We start from the raw sequence: 19,723 nt of genomic DNA on the forward strand, positions 1-19,723 counted from the left end.
ACTGATGGCAAAATAGTAAAAAGAGTGCTGGATCCGGTGTTAAGAAGATCAAAGTTCAAATTTGAGTTCAAGCAATTAGCAACTTTGTGACCCTAAGCAAGTCATTTTAGCTAGTCTCTTTGGTTGTTAAATAGACTGTAAGAACATGAGTTAACCTTGTCTAAAAATAAACATTTAGATTCTTGATTAATATATCATTAAAGAAATAATGGGGAGATAGTATGGACCTTTGGACTAATAGTAAGTGATCCCACTTTCAAATCCCACCTCAACTACTTACTACCAGTATAAACCAGTATAAAAGTCATTCATCTTTTTGGACCTCAGTTTCCTCTGCTGTAAAACAAAGAAGGTAGACTAAGTAGTTTTTAAAGATCCTTTCACACTCTAAATCTATGATTATGTGAGTGCTTACATTTTTAAGTGTGGGAAACCAATGGACTATTGTCCAAAATTTTTCTTATTCCTTCATTGATAGAAGGGATTCCTCCCCACCCCCTTTCTTTGTATTTTCAATGTTTAGCATAGTACCTAGCAGATAGTAAGAGCTTAGCTGACTGATTATAGGTCTTAAAATGACATATATAAAATACTAGAGTTAAAAAATTCAATGGAAATAGAAAAGCTTTAATTACTTAAAAGTAAAAAATATGTCAAATTATGTAATCATTTTTTTCTCTGGCATAACTTTCACTTTGGCAGGTTCATCCTAAGCTTTAAATTAGTTCTCTATCGTGTATTTTCTTACTTAATAATACTTAAGAAACATTAAACATCAAAAATGTCCTAGGAACCTTATTCACCTACTAATCTGTATGTTTACTATCTTTATACATTACCAAAAACTTTTGTTCATTTTGCTCTTTCTTGAGATATGAAGGAAAAACAAATGTAATGTTATAAAATTTTTTAACAGAGTCTGAATATATAAAGGCTTTAAGATAAGTTGATGAATACTCTGGAAAATGCAAGAAAATACTGGTGAAGAATTGAGGCAATTACTTGGATAATATAAGGGGAAAAACACAGGGAGAGGGAAAGAGATTGAAATTTAAAGGATAATTGTTCACAATTCCAGTCAAGTATATTTAATGTAAGTCATATTTCAGCATGACTTGATTTCATTATTCTTCCCCTAAAAATAAATGTCTCTAAATGGATAAAACATGAACATATTACTTTAGAAATAAATACAAGGTTATTTATGAAGCTGTGTATCATTCACTTGGAAGTAAAGGATTAAAGATTATTTTACTAACATAATAAAACAAAGATGATTTAATTTGGGGCAGCTAAGTGGAACAGTGGATTGGGGCTTGCAGTCAGGAAGACTCATCTTCCTGAATTCAAATCTTGCCTCAGACTCTTACTGTGTGGCCCTGGACAAGACACTTTACCTTGTTTTTCTCAGTTTCGTTATCTGTAAAATGATGGGGTGAAGGAAATGAAAAACCACTCCAATATCTTTGTCAAGAAAACTTCAAATAAGGTCAGGGAAAGTTGGACACCACTGAAATAACAACAAAAATCCTGGACTAAGTATTTACTGTAAAGTTTTTCTTTGACCTTAAAATGAACATGGTTGAGGAAGAGACAAAATCTAGGCAACTGGTCCCTGTCCTCATGGAGTTTACATTATAATTAAAGGATGACACAAATGACCCCTCTTCTCCCCTCTCCCCCCCCCCAAAAAAAAACAAAAACCCATGGAGACAGCAGCAAAGTGCTAGAAAAGTCTAAAGGGATAATGTCATTACCAGCTATTCCCTTTTTAAAAAAATGTCCTAGGTAACCAATATATGCAATTCTCAGGATCTTCAATGACCACTATTTTGAGGGAATAAAAAATAAAAAATAAATTTATGAAAACCAAATTCTTTTTGTTGATAAATTTAGAATGTGAGTTCTTAATCACTGCTCATAAATATTAAACATCAAAAAATTTCCTAGGCTCTGTATTCAATTACTGTTCTCAAAGTTTCCTGGCTTTAAATACTACTTTTGTTTTCTTGAGCTATGACTGGAACACAATTTTAAAGTTATAAAAATTTTAATAAGTGTCTGAATATGCAAAGGTTTTTATCTTCCTAGAAAGAAAGGCGAAAGTAGAGACCGTTTCCTTTTGTCTTTATCTACCTCCTCACCCTAACGCTCACGCTCATACCCCCACCCCCAGTGAAACATAGTAGAAAATTAATAAATGCTTGCTGAGTAGCACTGATTGAAACCAAACTACTCAACTTCAGCCCAGTCCTCCACCCGGCTGATTTTGCTTGGGCGTGGACATCCTAGGTAAAAGCTTCTTTTAAGTAGCTTCAGGATAAGGAACTGCTTTCTTTTGTATTTCTAGGATAGAGACCGGGCTCCACGGTTAATAATTGCCCGAACTTCCTCACTCCCACTCTGGGTTTAAAAAAAAAAAAAAAAAAGGAGAATCAAACTGGCTAGCGTCTGCATGTCCAGGTGTTGAACAGTTGAACAGCCTTAGCTACAGAAGTCGATTTTAGGAGGATCCCGCCCTGGGTGTGGCAAGAAGGGAGAACAAGAAGAGGTACCGACAAGTCTGGACTCCCACTTTCGTGCCCAGGAAGATCCCATTTTGGGCAGCTTGGGCTCTCCCTGAGTTACCATTTCGCCTTAGCCTTTAGCAGCCTCCGGGCGCGCAGAGTGAACGAATGAGCAGCGGGCTCCCGTAAGTTATTAATCAGTCAAGCAAGCTAGTTAATGAACTCAATGAAGGCTGGAAGCAACGGGTCTCGGGCGCGGCTCCCCATACCTACGCCCAAGACGCAGGCCTGGACGTGCTTGAGCTCGAGGAAAGCCCTGGGGACCCCAACTTACCAGAAACAAAAGCGCGCACAGCTCCCCGGCTCCCTGCGCCTGGAGCGCAGCCATAGCGGAGTTCTCTCCAGTATAGTCCTGCGCCCGGGGCAACTGTCCAGTCCCGACTCGTCCAGTCTCGTTCCCTTACCAACGCCCTCAGCCCCGCTCCGCCCCGGGGCAGGTTCCTCCCTAGGCCCTCTGCTATCCTCTGGGCTTTTGGCGGCACCTCCCCTTTTTGCAGCAACGCTGCCTTGGTGATCCCCGGCCTTCTTAGCTCCGAGGTGGGTGGCCGTGCCCAGGTGTGACTCACCCTCCTGGGAGTTTCAGTACTTTCTATCAAGTGCCTCCGGTCGGGCTGATAAGCGGAGGTGAGGGAAGACTCCGGGAAGCTCCTAGACCCCTCTTCCTCTTTTTTCTCCTCCTCCAAACGCCCACAGGGACACCTGGGACTGTGACGTCCCCTGGTGAGGGGACCTTGGCTTGCAAGCTCCGCCTCCCTGCTTCCTTCTCCTCCTCCTCCAGGGAACCACCTCCCCCATACCACTAAGCCTAATGGGGTCTTGTAACTGGGGTGGGGCAGTTTTTTGGGAGAAGACGCAAAGCCTGGCACGGTGTAATTTCCTCTACCTTTGCTATCCCAGGGTTGGGATCGTTCAGGCGCCGAGCTTGGATAGGCGGGTGTTTTTGTGTTCCAGAGAGGCGTGCAACAAAGGACAAGTGACTTGTTGCGGGCTGCACACTGTGGGTGGGAAGGACGGGTGCATTTCCAGAGCCAAGCAGGTAAAGGTGGAGTTGAAGAGACTGACTCGAAAGCCTAACAACTGCTGCTTGGCTAGGCAGGTTGGATTTAGGGAGAAGTGAAGATAGGATTTCAGGTTGCCATCTGGAATAAAAAAGTCCCCATACACTATTTCGGCCGATTGTGCCTCCCAACAAACTTATCTGGTCGTTCGAAGAAGAGTTATTTATAGGAAAGAGCTCCGGAAGTGTTCTAAATTCTTTCAGTCAACGCTGGCCTAGAACAAATTTGAATACTTTCTTTTCTTTTAATTTTTTAAAAATTTTATTTAAAAAACAAGCAATAAGAAAAACAGAAAAGAAAAACAAAACAAAATAAAACAAAAGTTTTGTTATGTGTCCAGTAGAACATCTGGGAGGATTCAAAATGTATAACAACAAATTACCAAATCAAGAAAGTATGTATGCATGTGTATGTGTGTATATATATATATATATATATATATATATATGTTGAAGAAATTATGTTCATAAATGTCCATTTTTTTTTTTTTTACTTCCTTGTAAATTGTTCTTTGGGTCTCTGCTGCGCACTTTATTCTTTACCCCCCTTTCGTCCCCCCTCACCCTCAAATAAGCTATGGTTAAGAAAAAATATATTTATGTAAACATACATATTTATATAGTTACACCCCCCTCACCCGCCACATACACAGAGACATCTTTCCTATCCCTACTAACTCTTCTGCTTTAATTCTGCTCCTTAATTTGCCTGGCTATTATTTGACCTCCTCCCACCCATGGATACCTCCATTTTCTTTTCCCCACACCCTTTGCTTCCTCATTAGCTCATGGCTCCCCTTCATTTCTTTATAGATTTTGGAGGGCGCTATCCCCTTTATGGTGTATATGTGGTGTTGCCTATTTAAGCCTCTATGTGTATACTCCTCTCCACCTCATTTGTATAATCTACTGTTTTTACTTTAACTCTGCTAGTTTTTCTTTTGAGCTATCCTATTGTTGATATGAATCTTAAACATATATTGTATATTTCCTATGTTAAGAAACAAAACAGAACACCATTAGCCATTTTTTTCCATATTGAGTTCCTTGAAATGATCTTTGATATTGGCTCTCATAATGTTAAATTTTCTATTAAGTTCGAGTTTGGTTGATATAAAGTCCTAAAAAAAAAAAATCTGCAAGTTCCTTGAATGTTCATTTTTTCTCGTTCAGTATATATTTTTGGCTGTAGGCCTAGTTCTTTTGATTATGGGTAGACATGATTCCAAGACCTTCAGTCTTTTATTGTAGCTGCTGTTAAGTCTCGAACAATTATAATTGTAGCTCCAGCATTTTTGAATTTTTTTTTCTTGTTTCTTGGAAAATTTTTTCTTTGATCTGGGGGTTTCCAAATTTGGCAATAATAATTCCTCTGTCTCTCTCTATCTCTGTTTGTCTCTGTCTCCCTCACTTCTTCCCTTTCTCCTTCCTTCCTTCCCCCTTCCTCTTTCCTTTGCTTTTCTATCTTTATTGCAAATATATTGCCTTGCACTCATTAAACAAATAATTGCTGATTAATTACTCTTGTTCCTCTGAATTCATAGAATTCACTATTCATTTGATGCTTCAGATAACGATCTTTACATTTGGTTGTTTTCTTGTATTTCTGTCTTGTTCTTGTATTATTATTTTATATATGTATTTTTTCCCTCTTGGTAGTATGCTATAGTGGAAGGAGAGATGATTTTAGTATCAGAGGATCTGGGTTTAAATCCCAGCTCCACCAGTACCTTGGAAATATCACTTAATTTATATCTATCTCAATTTTGTCATTTATAAAATCAAGAGTTTCATTGAATGATCTCAGGTTCATTCCTTTCAGCTTCAAATCTGTGGTACTATAAACTAATACTTAACCTGTTTGAGGGTACTTCTTTGTGTCCTTCCTATGGTAGGTACTTAAATATTTAAATGAATGAATGTACGAATTAATCCCTAAAGCTGTAATTCTGTTTCTTTCCTTTTCTGTCCTTTCTCCTAAAAAGATATTGGCACCACTGATTGGGATGCTCTCTCATTAGCATCAAGGCAACTTTTCTGACCAGGAGTACAGTCTTTCCTTATCAAAACATCACCTGAAAATTATATTAAGTTCTATTAGTTTAGCATAGTGCTTGATACATAGTATTTAATAAATGCTCTATTATCTTTCTATATAATGTTTGTGATCTGTGCCCCTCCCCTCTCTTTCCATCCATCCATCCATCTACCTCCTTACCTACCTATTATCTGGCACCTAAGTTCACAGTAATTAGAATATTGGACCTGGAATCAGGAGGAGTTAAGCTAAATATAGCCTCAAATACTTCCTAACTGAAAAACTTTGGAGCTGAATATTCTTGCTCCCCATCTGCAAATGAGCTGCATAAGGAAATGGCAAACAACTCTAGCACTGCCAAGAAAACCCCAAATGGGTCAGAAAGAATCAGACACCACTGAAAATGACTGTATGACCATCTAAAAAAAATATAGGTAGCTTTGTGCCCTCATAACTTGAATCCTTAATCTAAGACTGATACTTTCTGGAATTTTCATTAAGTGATTGAAGACTGAACTTTCAGTATTTGAAACAGACAATTTTTTTCGGGGGGTGAGTAAATGAGAAATTTTTTACTCATTCAAAATAGGTTGTTAAACTTGCTCATGATACTTTCCAATACAAGTTTCAGACTAACATTCCTCCTACAGCACAGCACACTTATTTTCCAAGACTTTGACTGAAGTAGTTAGCTTTGAATAACATTTTTACATGGTCACCGAATCATCAAACATCTTAGCATTTAGTTTGTACTTCTTATTCATTTGTCATTCATTATCTATATTATAGTTTTTTTGTGAATATTATTACCTCTCCCCACTAGACGGTATGCCCATCTACTTTATGTTTATCACAGTGCTATGAATATAGTTGGCAAATTATGCTATACATTACTATGTTTTATAATGGTTTATTAGATCTTTTTTTTATGGAAATAAGAGAATTAGTTTTGAGACATTGAGTGATATATGAGCAATTGATGGAAACCATTTCCATTGACATATTTATGATAGGATTGTTATGCCTCAGTTTCTCTGAATCATTATGCTTCAGTTTCCCTTAATTATTATGCCCTGAATAAAATTATTATGACCACTCCTCCCCTTTCCTGGCCATTAGGACTGAGAGAATTATAATCTCAAAGCTCTGACCACTTTACATTTTAAAGAGTCATAAATTCCAGGTGCTTTCTCTCAATCCTTGCTGGGATAATTCCCCCTCCTTTTGAGTATTGTCCCTTGCTTAGCTGTCTCCTGCCTTGATGTCCTTATCTTGACCCCTATCCTGTCAGGACTAAAGTTATGATCCTTTCCTGGAATTATGGCTTGTTCCCCATCCAGTATCCTTATCCCCTCCTTATCTACCTTATTCAGGCCATATATCCTGTGTAGCTAAAAAAAAACATATAAAAGGTCTGTGCCTTAATTGCTAGGGGTTAGACATCTTTTTGACATGAATCCTGTCTGACCAGCTAGCCCAAATTCTCCATTATTAAATATTAGAAAATAATCTTTGTCTTGCCTCAGTTTCTCCAGCATTACAGAATAAGAATTAAAAATTTGGTTTTTAAGAATTTTACAAGTAGCTATGAATCAATAAAATTCAATAAAATTATTGAACACCTATATTTATTAAATATCTATTATGTGCAAAGCCACAGGTTTAACCATTATAAACTATTAAGTACTAATTTTTTAAATAGTTCTTTTTGGCCTTAGTTGACCTTTTATTGCTGCTTATTTAACTTTGTAATCAATTCTCATTAGTTTGCTTTTATATTCCCTACGAAACTGTTACTAAATGGAAAGAACCATACTCTGTGCAATGAAGATTTGGTGCAAGCACAGAATGACTTGGGTAGCATCTCTCCAAAATAGAGAGGTGAAAAGCCTGCTTCTGAGCACATTGTAATGATATAGAATGAAAATGCTTTAGAGAGACTGTAGATCATAAGTTGATAGTCTAAAAATGGTTCTGGATGGCTAACAATTTGGTGAATGGCTGCTGAGATATTTAAGCTTGAGTCATCCTTAGTCCCTTTCATTTGGTCAGTTTGTAAATAGACTTCTTCACTTATGTAATCTAGCAAGAACTCAGATAGGAAGATCTTGGGGCCTTCTCCCATTCAGAACCATGTGACTCTGAAATCAACTCTGTGTGGGTCCTTTTTCTTTTATCTAAAGGGAGTAGTACTTTAATCCTGTGACTTTCAAGAAGTCAGCAGGGCATCCTGGCATCCTGGTTCTAGAGTCTCAGTTCACAATTCAAGGTAAATGTCCAGAGGGGCAGGGAGTAACCTGGGCCCAGGCCAGCAGTAGTTGAGAGCAAGACTCATCTGATTTGCTGCATCTGGATATAAATTTGACTTGAATTTTGCCAAGATCAAACTTATTTAGGAAATGAGATGAGTGTCCCAGCAGTATTGAGGGGATTGTTTTTACTTTGTTAGTGCTCTATTTTGATATGTTTTCCTTTGTAAAAGTCAATTGAAGTTAAGTGGTTAAATGGAATTGGACTAGTCACTGATACTTAATGGTGGAAATATATTTTGTGGGGATTCAGAATTGACAGCAATAAAGATACCCCAAACTTTTCAGGGTGGACTGTAACCCTGAGGTGCAGATATAGCTTGTGGGGCTTTGGGATAATGATTCATACTTATCAAGTGAGCTTTTTTTTTGGGGGGGGGGAGAAGGGAAGAAGGATCGAGTTCACCTAACCAGACTTTCCTCAGTAGTTTCTTAGAGTTCCTTCAATTCACTAACATTTCTGATCTGTCTTTATACTCTTCTCTTCCTCCTGGCTTGTGAGAGAAAGAAGTGTTTCTTTTCTCTGTCAAGGTTACCTCTCTACCTGTACACTTGATCTCATGCCCTTTAACTTTCCTTAAGTATTGCTTTGATTGTGGATTTCTAGGAAAATAAACACAGTCACACCCACTTCTAATGTAGCTGCAGACTCACATACAAATCAGCACCAGTAAAGCACTCATATAGAACAATGGATTCATGGAAATATGTGCTGCCATACCACTAGCAGGGGTCTTAGCCCTGTTATTCTGGGAAATGAAACTGCCCTATGTAATGAGGAAATAGGGTTTATCCTGTCTATAGACAGAATCAAAAGGGTTTGTATTTATTTATTTATTGAGATATGCAAAGGTTCTTACAAATGTAATAATGTAGAGTAAGAAGACCCCGGATATCTGAGTATACCTGCTTAAGTCAGAGAAGATTAAAGACTCATTTGTAGAATTTCTTTACAGTCAGCCACTAAGCTCAAAGATTTGTTAGTCATTCTAGATTTTTCATGTTTATGTTTCCCTCCTTTTCCCTTTAATGGAAGGGACCCAGTCTGAACATCCTTCATAACTACTGTCCACATGTTAACAGATGCCTTCAGAAATTGTGAGTCAATGTGTCAATAACCTCTTCAAGAAGTATAATGACTTTTCCCCCATCTGTATTCTCTGAAGATATGGTTATTACCCAACTTTTCCAGGCCTTTAACTGTCTCCTTTTTAGGCTAATCTTTTTCCTTCTACTATCTAACAACAGGTTTTTCTCAAGTTCCTGTTGCAGGCTTCTTGTTTTTTCCCCACAAAGTCTATGTGACTTCATTTTTTACTGTTATGTACAATTATCAAATCTTGATATCTAAGGCCAAAGTTGCCCTCTCTCTTTGAATTCCATGCTCTCATTTTCAGATTCTTACTTACTTGTTACATTCAGAATATGTACTTCCCCATCAGAGTCAGTAGACCCATTAATTGGGTGCCTGTTATGTACCAGGCACCTGGGGATACAAGAGACAAAAAATAATTCCTATCCTCAAAAGAGCTCCCAATCTAATGGAAGAGACAACAAGCAAACACATATGTACAAACAAGTTATACATAGGATAAATAGGAAATAATTAAGAGAAAGAATGCATTAGAATTATGAGAGGCTGAGTATTTTATTGGATACTCAAAATCAATGTGTTCCTAACTGAACACAGGAACTGTTCTAAGGTCTTGCTTTTTATTATTTTCCTCTGATTTCACTATCACTATTTTGCTTCCCAAATGCCTAAAGTGACATCCTGGATATCTCCTTTAACCAGTTACAGCTAATGTTCCTAAGTACTGCTGACTAACTCCAGAATCTCTCTTACAAATGACCTTTTGAAATCCATATTTTTATTTCCTGTTATTTGGATTATTTAGGCTGCCTCCCTATTTCCAGTTTCTCCCTCTTCAAATTCCTCCCTGCTAAATTAATCTATTTAATCCCATATTTTTGCCAAATAATATCCTAGCTCCTTATAATAGCATTCAAAGTCCTTCATAATCTGCTACTTACCTATTTCCTTCACAAAAAAATTGTACTGTGGTTCAACTGTAAATTCACAGTTCCTTGATTGTGAATTACTCTTTCCTTTTTTAGGATCTTCTACTTGGAAGGCCCTTCACCTGTACTGAAATCTTTACCAACTATCTTTCAAAATCTAGTTATTTATTGTCTCTTCTGTTTCTCCACCATCCTTTGGACTCCCATGAAACTTTATACCTCTCTTAGGCACCTTAATGCATGTGTGATTTTAGCCACAAGCAAGTTAAAACTTTTCACTGTTCATGACTATGTAGGTAACTCTTAGGGAGCTGGGTGGAAGGACATAGATTCTAAGTGACTTGTCTTGCTATTAAGTATAAAAAGTAAGAATTCAATTTAGTAAGGAATTTGGGGTTGTCAAAAGCTCTGGGCAATCTTCCATTAAGTAATTCTACTGACGTAACCCATGCATTAAACAATATACAAATAAGATTCCTAGCTTCTTTTTTGGAAAACAGATCCAGCCCAGTAAAGGACTTACTTGGGAGGGAGGCACTAGATATTGAGGGACTTCTTCATCTTGCAGTGAGAGTGGAGGGAGGATTTGGCCTCAGGATTTTCTGGGCCTAGAACTCTAACCTCTTGACTGGGATGGGGGAGTCTTTTTTATACTTCTTTTTTAAATATTCTGGTTACTTAATGGTTGTCTTCCCATTAAATTAAAAAGTTCTACAGAAAAGGGACCTGCTTATTGGTTTGTTTGTTTTATTCATTGATTCCTTCACTTATTTATTCATTTCACATTCCACTTCAGACACTCTGTTTATTCCAATTTCCTCAATTGTAAAACAAGGATGTGAATAGCACCTTTCTTTCAGGATAGGGTTAGTAGGAGGATGAAATATGATATTTGTAATAAGCATTTAGCACTCTGCCTGGCATACAGTAAGTGTTAAATAAATGCTTATTGCCTTTTCTTCTTTTTATTTATTTTAGTATCAACAATGCTTTGTACATAGTAGGGACTCTATATATGTCAAAAGGTTCTTAAGATGGAAGGCATTTGAGACAGTATCTAGTCTAAGAGTTATAAACTTCAGGAGGTATGAACTTGTTTAGGAAAAATACCTGTCTAATTTTACTAATCTTTAGTTTCCTTTGGATATTGTGCAGTTTATGCAGTTGATAATATTAAGATTCCTTGGCTTTACCAGGCTTCCAGAGAGATTTGTGATACCAAAAAGACCCCTGATTCTAATCTAACTCATTTATTTTATAAATAAAGGTATAGTGATTTGCCCATGGATGTTAGTAGCAGAAATACTGGGATTAAAAGTTAGGACTCTTTTCTCTGTTTAATACATTGAACTGAGATAGTTTTACAGTAACAATAATGTTTTATGAAAAGTTTTTACTTTTTAGATTATGTATATGTCAAGTGAATGTAGCAAATTATTGCTACACATGCAATATTATGTAGCAAATTATCTAGTGTTTTTGTGAAAAATCCATTACTTTATTTTTTAAAAAAAATTTAAAGTCTAAGTTTCCATTTTACCAAGTGGTAGTATTGTTTGTAGGTTTGTTTTGGAGGGAATCAGAATTAAGTGATTGCCCAGGGTCACAAGCTAGTAAATGTCTGAGATTTGAACTCAGGTCTTCCTGACTCCAGAGTCTGGGCTCTGTTCACTATATCACCTAGCTGCCACTAGACAGTCATCTAAAATCAATATTTCTTTTACCTTCTTTTACCACTTGTGACCCCTTTTTGCCCAAAAATTATTTATGTGAGCCTGGTTATCTCAGGCTCACATATGTATGTATGTAGGTATGTAAAATAGGTATACAAATCAAATATTTACTGATAACTAATCATAATTCCAAGACCTGCATGTTCAGTTATGAGACCTCATATTGAGTTGTGAAGCACAGTTTAAAGAGCTGGGATTTAAATGGATCCATGATTTATTATATGACGTAAATGTTCCCTCCTAATCCCAGGGGTTAGTTTTTTCTGTCATCTTTAAATGGAATGTCCATTAAATTTTTTTTTTTTCCATTTTTAAGGTCTTAGTTTCCATTTTACCAAGTGGCAATATTGTTTGTCTGTAATGGAGGGAATAGGAATTAAGTGACTTGCCCAGGTCACACAGCTAGTAAATTTGATTTGAACTCAGGTCTTCTGACTCCAGAGTTTAGACTCCATCTATTGCACTAGTTAGCTGCCGTTAGACAGTTGAATTTTAAAGAGGGATTAGAATTCTCATAGTCTCAGCATTTTTTTTTATTGTTCCAAATAATGCTCATTTTTAGAAACAAACAAAGATCATGACTGAAAATTCAATAAAAGAAGAGAAGAATAATTCTATTATTTCTTGGATCAAAGAACAAAACAGAAAAATCTATAATTTGCCTTTTTAAAAACGTGATTGATAGACTGAAGCAGCCTCAGATGTGTGTGTGTGTGTGTGTGTGTGTGTGTGTGTGTGTGTGTATGTGTGTGTCTTTATTTGTCTTAATTCTCCTTCCTATCGTTTTTCATACCACTACAAACCTAGGCTTTGTTCTCATTATTTCTCACCTGGAATATTGCAGTAACTTTCTCATTGGCCCTTTCACATAGCAGTCAAATTTGTATCACTGAAGCACAAGTCTGTTTTTGTTACTCTTCTGCTTAGGAAGCTTGAGTGGCTCCCATTATCTTTAGCTCCTTTTTTCTATTCATTTAAAGATTATATAATATTATATGTTGTCTTGGATTCAGCTTTTATTGTTTCACATGAAATGGGACTTTGGATTCACTTCCTCAAAGCAAAGATAACCATATTATCTCTGCGGTGTAGTAGAGGCTGGATCTGACTTACCCAATGCGATTATTTTGATGCCTCTCCCCTATTTCAGTGTGTGCTATAAACTGTTAACTGTCAGTGGACGCTAGTTCCATTTAACCAGTAAGATCATTTAGCTTTTACTGAGGATATCTGCTGAAAAAAAATATAGCAAGAACAAAAATATGAATATTTTCCACTAACACCTGGAATATACTGACCTCCACACCATCTTGATCTTTAGAGAAGATGAGTTCAAACGTAAAGCAGTTTTTATATACGAATCTGCTCCACTAGGTTGACTTCTAAATGTGATATAGCTGCTGGATGATTCCTTCTATCACTCACCTCTGACCAGAAGGACATTTCCATAGGGAGGTAGCAGAGATAAAAGCCTTTACAGAAGCAGAATCCTCAGGCTATTCCACATGGAGATTGCACCAGTCATGCACATTATATATGTTTACTAGCCCCTATTTCATATCTAAAAAGATAAAAAAGTTTTTATATGAAACTAAATCTGTAACTTATAGCTTTTTTTCTAAAGCATATAATAAACTTAATATGTTAGTTGCAAAATAAAATTAGTTAATAATAGTTAGCTACTTGTAAACAATCTATCTCCTTAGACACATTTTTTCTGTTTTTTTTTTTCTGAGCATTTTAACATAACTCATTAATGTTATTCCTTTTCTTTTTTGGGGGGAGGGACCTCTATCATTAGTGCCTATTCTCCCCTGCGGTCCCATTTTTTTCTTAATGCAGTACTGCTAGCTTGAAACATTAGTGACCATTTGTTTACTTTTCTTAAACAGAAGTCATATATTTATCCACCTTAATTTCATAAGACACAAAATATAATACAACATGTACTTGCTTTGATTTGTTTTTTTTTTCTCTATGGATTCACCTTCTGACTCAAAACATAACCCCTTTATAACTTAGTTGCTGATCTGTGAGAGTTTTTGTACCTTTGAAATTCACCATCAGCCCAGGGATTGAGCTTCTCTGAAATTATTTAAGACTAATCCTTGGACAACCAACATACAGCCTGTCTCTGGGCCCATAATCAAAGCTTTTCCAAATTCAAAGAACTTGGCAAATATTATATTATGCTAATATGATACTCACTTATCAGAGTTTTCCTCCTCAGTAATCTTAAAAAACACAAACAAAAAAAATCTTTTTTAAAAAAATAAATAAACCAATAAAGGATTTTCTGTCATATTTAGAGGCAACTTATTTTGAGGTTTTCAGAAGGAAGGTTTGCCCAATGATTGAGTGCTTATGTAATTATATAATGAAAAACCTCATAAATAATTTGAATTTTTGACAATTATATCTTTTGAGAGGAATGTAGAAGGACAGGACTAAATTGAGGTTTTTAAAGCCTTCTGTTATATTGAAACCAGGGGTGTATATTAAAATAACTTAGGGTTTGATTGTTACAATTTCTTACCTTGCTAAATATTCCATGAATGGGGAATTTGTTTTGACAAGAAAGACAATCCTAGGATAAAATATTTCAAGAAAGTGTTAGATGATAATATAAGTATTTTTTACCCACTATTTAGTTGAGTCAGAATCTTATATGGGAGGTTGACCATAAAAGGAATGGAGCAAGGATCAAGGGTATTAGGAAAAAGTAACTCAGAACATAAGCTCTATTGATAATGGGTCAACAGTTTCCTTTTTCTGCACAAGGAACAGACAACATTACTATTTAAGTTGAAGAAAACATTGAGTGGGATTGAGAGAAGACACCAGGCACATAGTAGCACCTATTTCTAAAGCTTGAACTTTGCAATTCACAAAGGACTTTCCTTTGGAAAACTTGTGAAGGATGTGATGCCAGTAAATTAAGTATAATTTTTATTATTTATTTCTTCAGAAAAATTTGTGATCTCTCCACTGGGGGCATATCCTAATCCCCCATCCACTTTGTAGATGGTTATTGTGGAAGCTTGTTCAAAATAAGTTGGGGGATGCATTGTAAATTATATATCACTAGATATACATGGATTAAAACTTTGATTCCTTCATTTTTAGAACTCCCTGTGAGAGAATTATCTTATCTGAGCAGATCAGGGATTTTAATTTGGCTAAAGGAAATATCTAAATATAGAAGGTATCCAAAGGAAGAAAATCTAGCAAAACAGGTATAGAAAAAACGGAGAGTTAGGAGGAGGGACACTCATTATATTCTTCCTCAAACCAGCTTCCCTACTTCAGTCCATGGTACCAATATTCTCCCAAACATCCAGATTCAAAATGTTAAATATATATATATATTTTATAATCTAATCTAATATATAGATTTTCATATAGCTCCTCTTCCTTATCTTCAGTGTCCAAGCAGAGTTTTGTCCTTTGCTGGGGGCAGATTAGATTTCTGAATTATGGTCTGAAAAGTACAGCATGGAATAATGAAAAGAACATTTGCTATGTAGTTGGAAGACATAGGTTTAAATCCTGGTTTTCCAATTGGTTTGACATTCATCTCTTTGTTGCACTTGTGTAAAATGGGGATAACGTTTTATCATTAGGAGACAACGAGCTCAATTTTAGACATGTTGAGTATAAATCATTGGGAGAACAATCTAGGATAATTTTCATCAGTTACCTGGAAATTGGACATGGAGTTTTGAAAAAAGGCCTAAGCTGGTGACATCAATTTGAGAGTTCATAGAAAAATTTTAAAAAATAAATAAAAACTTACACTTGTTTAGTGCTGTTAGAGTTTGCAGATCTCCTCATATATGTTATCTCATCTGATCCTCAAAGTAATCCTATGAGGTAGGTGTTATCATTATTTTCATTTTACAGATAACAGGTTTACAGTTACAGGTAACTGAGGCAAAGAAAGGGTAAAATGATTTGCATAGAGTTGCACAAATAGTAATTGGTAGATAGGTGGTGCCATAGTACATAGAGTTCTGGGCCTGGAATAAATCTTTTTGAGTTCAAATCCAGCCTTACATACTTTACTAGCTGTGTGATCCTGAGCAAGTTACTTAAACCTGTTTGCCTCAGTTTTGTCATCTGTAAAATAGTTGGAGAAAAAAGGCAAACTTCTAGTGTCTTTATCAAGAAAACTCCACATAGGGTCATGAAGAGTCAGACATGACTTAACAGCAATTTAGCTCCAATCTTGTTGACTCCAACTGTAGTCTTCTTACTCACTTTACCACCCAACTGCAGAATGAACAAATAAAGTCATTGAAGTGAGAAAGAATGGAGAGCTAGTGGCAGAATCTAGGAAATGCTGAAGTTTAGAGGATAACAAAAGGAAGAGAAGAAACCAAAAGAGGAAGAGAAAAGCCAGAGTGGTGCAGTGTACCAGAAGCTAAAGATAAGGAGAAAAGATTTTGAAGAAGTTAGTCAAATTATTTAAATAGTTATTCCTTAAACATTTATCAAGCACTACTAACACTACATTGTGTGTTAAGCACAATGGAGACATAAAAAGAGGCAAAAGACAGTAACTGCTTTTAATGAGTATACAATCTGATAGATGGAAATAAGGAAACAATTATGAAAAAACTGTAGACTAAATGATAAAAGAACAAATAAATTTTGGTTACTCTTTAAAATAGACCTTCAGGAGATAATTAACTCAGCAAAAATAAAGCCTCACAGGACATCAGATGGAAAGAGAATTCTCTCAGCCATGAAAGTATTCCTCAAAACCACTCCTACTCGAAAGCATGAGGAATCACCACAAAGCAGGTGAGTCACAGTGCCTGATTGCGCCACAGATCTCTCCAAGACAAAACACACTCCCTATGAGTTAAGCTGATAGTAACTGTTTTATCTCTCTATAATACTCTCTGAAAGCCTCAGGGTTTTTTTTTTTTTTTTTTTTTTTTGGTAAGGAGGAGGATTGAAAGAGTTATTACAAATTATAAAATAGAATCTACTACAACGGATATTCAAAATTAAACATCTCTGAAACTAAGTAATATATAGATTTTCTTATTTTTATAGATTTTATATAATTGGTCATGCATTGCCTAAAAATATTATATCATTAATAGGTTTTGTAGCCTTAATGAAGTTTCTATTATTTGCTTATTAAAGTTGCAAATGCAATATAGAACTAAAGGAATATCAAAAGTCAATCTTACCATTAGAGTAGGCAATTAAGAAGACTGTTATTCCCAGGAATATTTCTCTTCTTAACCATTGATCCCCAAACTCCAAAGTTAGAACTTAATTTCTTTAACTTAAGGACATAGAATGTCAGTACATCTAGGAGAAAAATATTTCAATCTATTGGAAGTCATTTATACTTTAATATTAATAAATTTATCAGATTCTTCATTCCTTCTTCCCTCCTTCCCTTCCTCCCTCCCTCCCTTCCTTCCTTCCTTCCCTTCCTTCCTTCCTTCCTTCCTTCCTTCCTTCCTTCCTTCCTTCCTTTCTTCCAATTTTTTGGGGTGGGGGAGAGTAATTGGAAGAAGAGAAATCAAGAGTATACTAGTCATCTGCAGGAGGTGGGAAAGGACTGTTATTGAAGAAGAAAGAGGGAATAAGACTACATTTTATTGTTGGGGTTCAGGAGTCCCCAGAATATTGGTATTTTTGACTGGTGACACAGATGTTCCAAAAGAATTTGGAGGCTTAGATAATCTCCATGTCAAGAAACAGATTTTTATTGTAATTGTAGCATCAAGTAAAATGGACTAAATTCTAAGAGAAGAAGATAGTAAAGAGTAAGGAGTAAGCAGGTAAATTTATAGGACTTTGGGGAGTATAGAACAAATTAAAAAGTAGATGTAAATGACATCATGGGATTGGGGTTCACATGATTGGTGGGAAGTTTGGTGATGGGGACTAACAAGGACCCTCCTTTCTTCTCTCATTAAACTAAGAAGTGCTCATATTTTGGGTCTAGGTACAAGTGAGCAGCCCAGACTTTTGAATAATAAACCAGACATCCTTGAAGGGTAGCTTAGTGGAATAAAGATATCAGTCTCAAATTCCTTTCTTTCACACACATTCTACAAGATTGTGCTGCCTCACTCCTAATAGCTACATTCCTAAAGTGACTACATCATTCACAAGTATGGGTGGCCTGAGGTTTTTTGAAAAAAATATTGGGGTCTCAAGGGCAGCACTACATCAATACAAGTGTATTTGAGGTATCAGTGAAGACAAGTTTATACTTTAGTATAATTTTGTCTCAGGTAATGGTTGATTAATACTGCCTCCCTCAAGTATATGTTATCTTTCACATGTTGTTTTGAAATGTGAGATAGGAAGAGAACACAGCAGACAACTAGCTCCTTCCCCAAACATGTAAATTAAGAAGGTATATTTGAAATATAGTGTAATATATGGGACAGAACAGAATCAGAAGATAGGGTTAAAGCCTCGTCTCAAATACTTATCAGCTGTATGATCATAGGTTAGTCACAACCTCTTAAAATTTCAATTTTTCCATCTCTAAAATGGGAATAATTATATTTGTGCAGTGTTTGCAAAAAAAAAAAACCCAAATCAAAAAACTTCCAAAAAAACAAAAACTGTTTTGCCAGCTGAAAAGTGTTATGTTAATTGTTAAATACTAAGGATCATTTTTTTTTTGTTTGTTTTTTAATTTAAATTCAGAGTAAAGCTATGTATAACAGAGGATGTTTCTGGAAATTCTTGAGCTGATAAGGGGAATGCCTAGACTAACATAGACAGAAGTGACTAATTATCAGCAATGATGCTAGAAAGGAATACCCCCCCCCCCCAAAGTATTTTCTGAGAATGTTAGGATAAAAAAAGTCATTGCTGACTAGATAAGATTAATGGAGATGGAGGGTTTTTTTTTTTTTTTTTTGTGTGTATATTTTTTGGTTGAAAAAGACAAAGCAGAGATTAGTTTCCTGGTAGTTACTTCACTTATTTGACATGAGAAAGAGTGGATTTATTGTTTACAATGACTACAGTAGAATAAACTGGTAACTTGGAGGATGCAACAATGATATAGTTGTGTTGCCCCATTTTGAAGGAAAATGATGATGGCAGACTCCTTGAGAAGAAGATGCTAAATAAATCTTATATCATAAGAGAAAAGGATTCAAATGTGCCAAATTCCTCACTTTAGCCTCCTTATATTCAATTTGAAAATTTGATTTTTTTTGGGGGGGTACTAGATTTGCTATTTCATATTGACTTAATATTATCAAAGGGTTTTTGGAGGGTGAAATAATGATGAATTATTATTTATGCACAGATACTTTCTTTCCATAATGAAAGTGAAAAAATATATAAACATGTAAAGTGACATTAATTATTTTGTCAAGTGTCTGTCATAGCTACCCATGGAAAATGAACTGGAGAATTATGTCAACTATGCAAAGATTTAGGATAATGGCAACTTTTGTCTCCATTATCTGTTCTTTACTTTTTACTGGAATAGCCCATAATTAGAGTTTCAACTCTTTGATCACTTTCTGTTCTCTAACAAAAGGTAGACCTAGAACTTAGTACAAACAAGGTTAATAGAGAGAAATTAATCCAGTTAATTGAGAATTGAGTATAATAGCAAGATAGTCAACCAGCTTGTGCTTAGATTTTTGTGTTTTGAAGATCCCTTGTCTCTCATGATTAACATTCATTGTTTACCTGTTGTTGCTAGGTAGTTGTTTGCCAGTTTCTTATAACATCCTGTTATCAGAACTTTCCTAACAAGATGCCTGGTTAAGTAGTTTTTGAACTTTATCATAACTTTTGATAGAGCCACACCCCTTTCATGCTGAGTCAGTTGCAATAAAGGTAAATCAACAAAGCTTGCTGGTGACTTAATTTTTCAGTGGGTGGGAAAGAGGAAGAAAGTACATCCAGTTTATTATCTTTCTTTTTTGGTTTTTAGTAGCAGTCAAATGAAGCCATGGGTAAACTTGCAAATTATCTCAAATGTTAAATGA

The 19,723-nt window shown here is 35.7% G+C and overlaps 1 protein-coding gene across 1 annotated transcript in view; it reads right to left on the reverse strand.

Annotated features, from left to right (window-relative positions):
• DSG2 (desmoglein 2) overlaps positions 1–2,975 on the reverse strand; it is a 41,027-nt gene extending 38,052 nt beyond the window's left edge. Inside the window, exon 1 of the mRNA XM_031946483.1 lies at positions 2,842–2,975. Coding sequence (XP_031802343.1) covers positions 2,842–2,895 — 54 coding nt within the window. The 5' untranslated portion in view covers positions 2,896–2,975. The remainder of the gene's footprint in view (positions 1–2,841) is intronic.
• Positions 2,976–19,723: the final 16,748 nt, after the last annotated feature.

The sequence above is a fragment of the Sarcophilus harrisii genome, chromosome 1, assembly GCF_902635505.1.
Source record: "Sarcophilus harrisii chromosome 1, mSarHar1.11, whole genome shotgun sequence".
NCBI classification, from domain to species: Eukaryota; Metazoa; Chordata; class Mammalia; order Dasyuromorphia; family Dasyuridae; genus Sarcophilus; species Sarcophilus harrisii.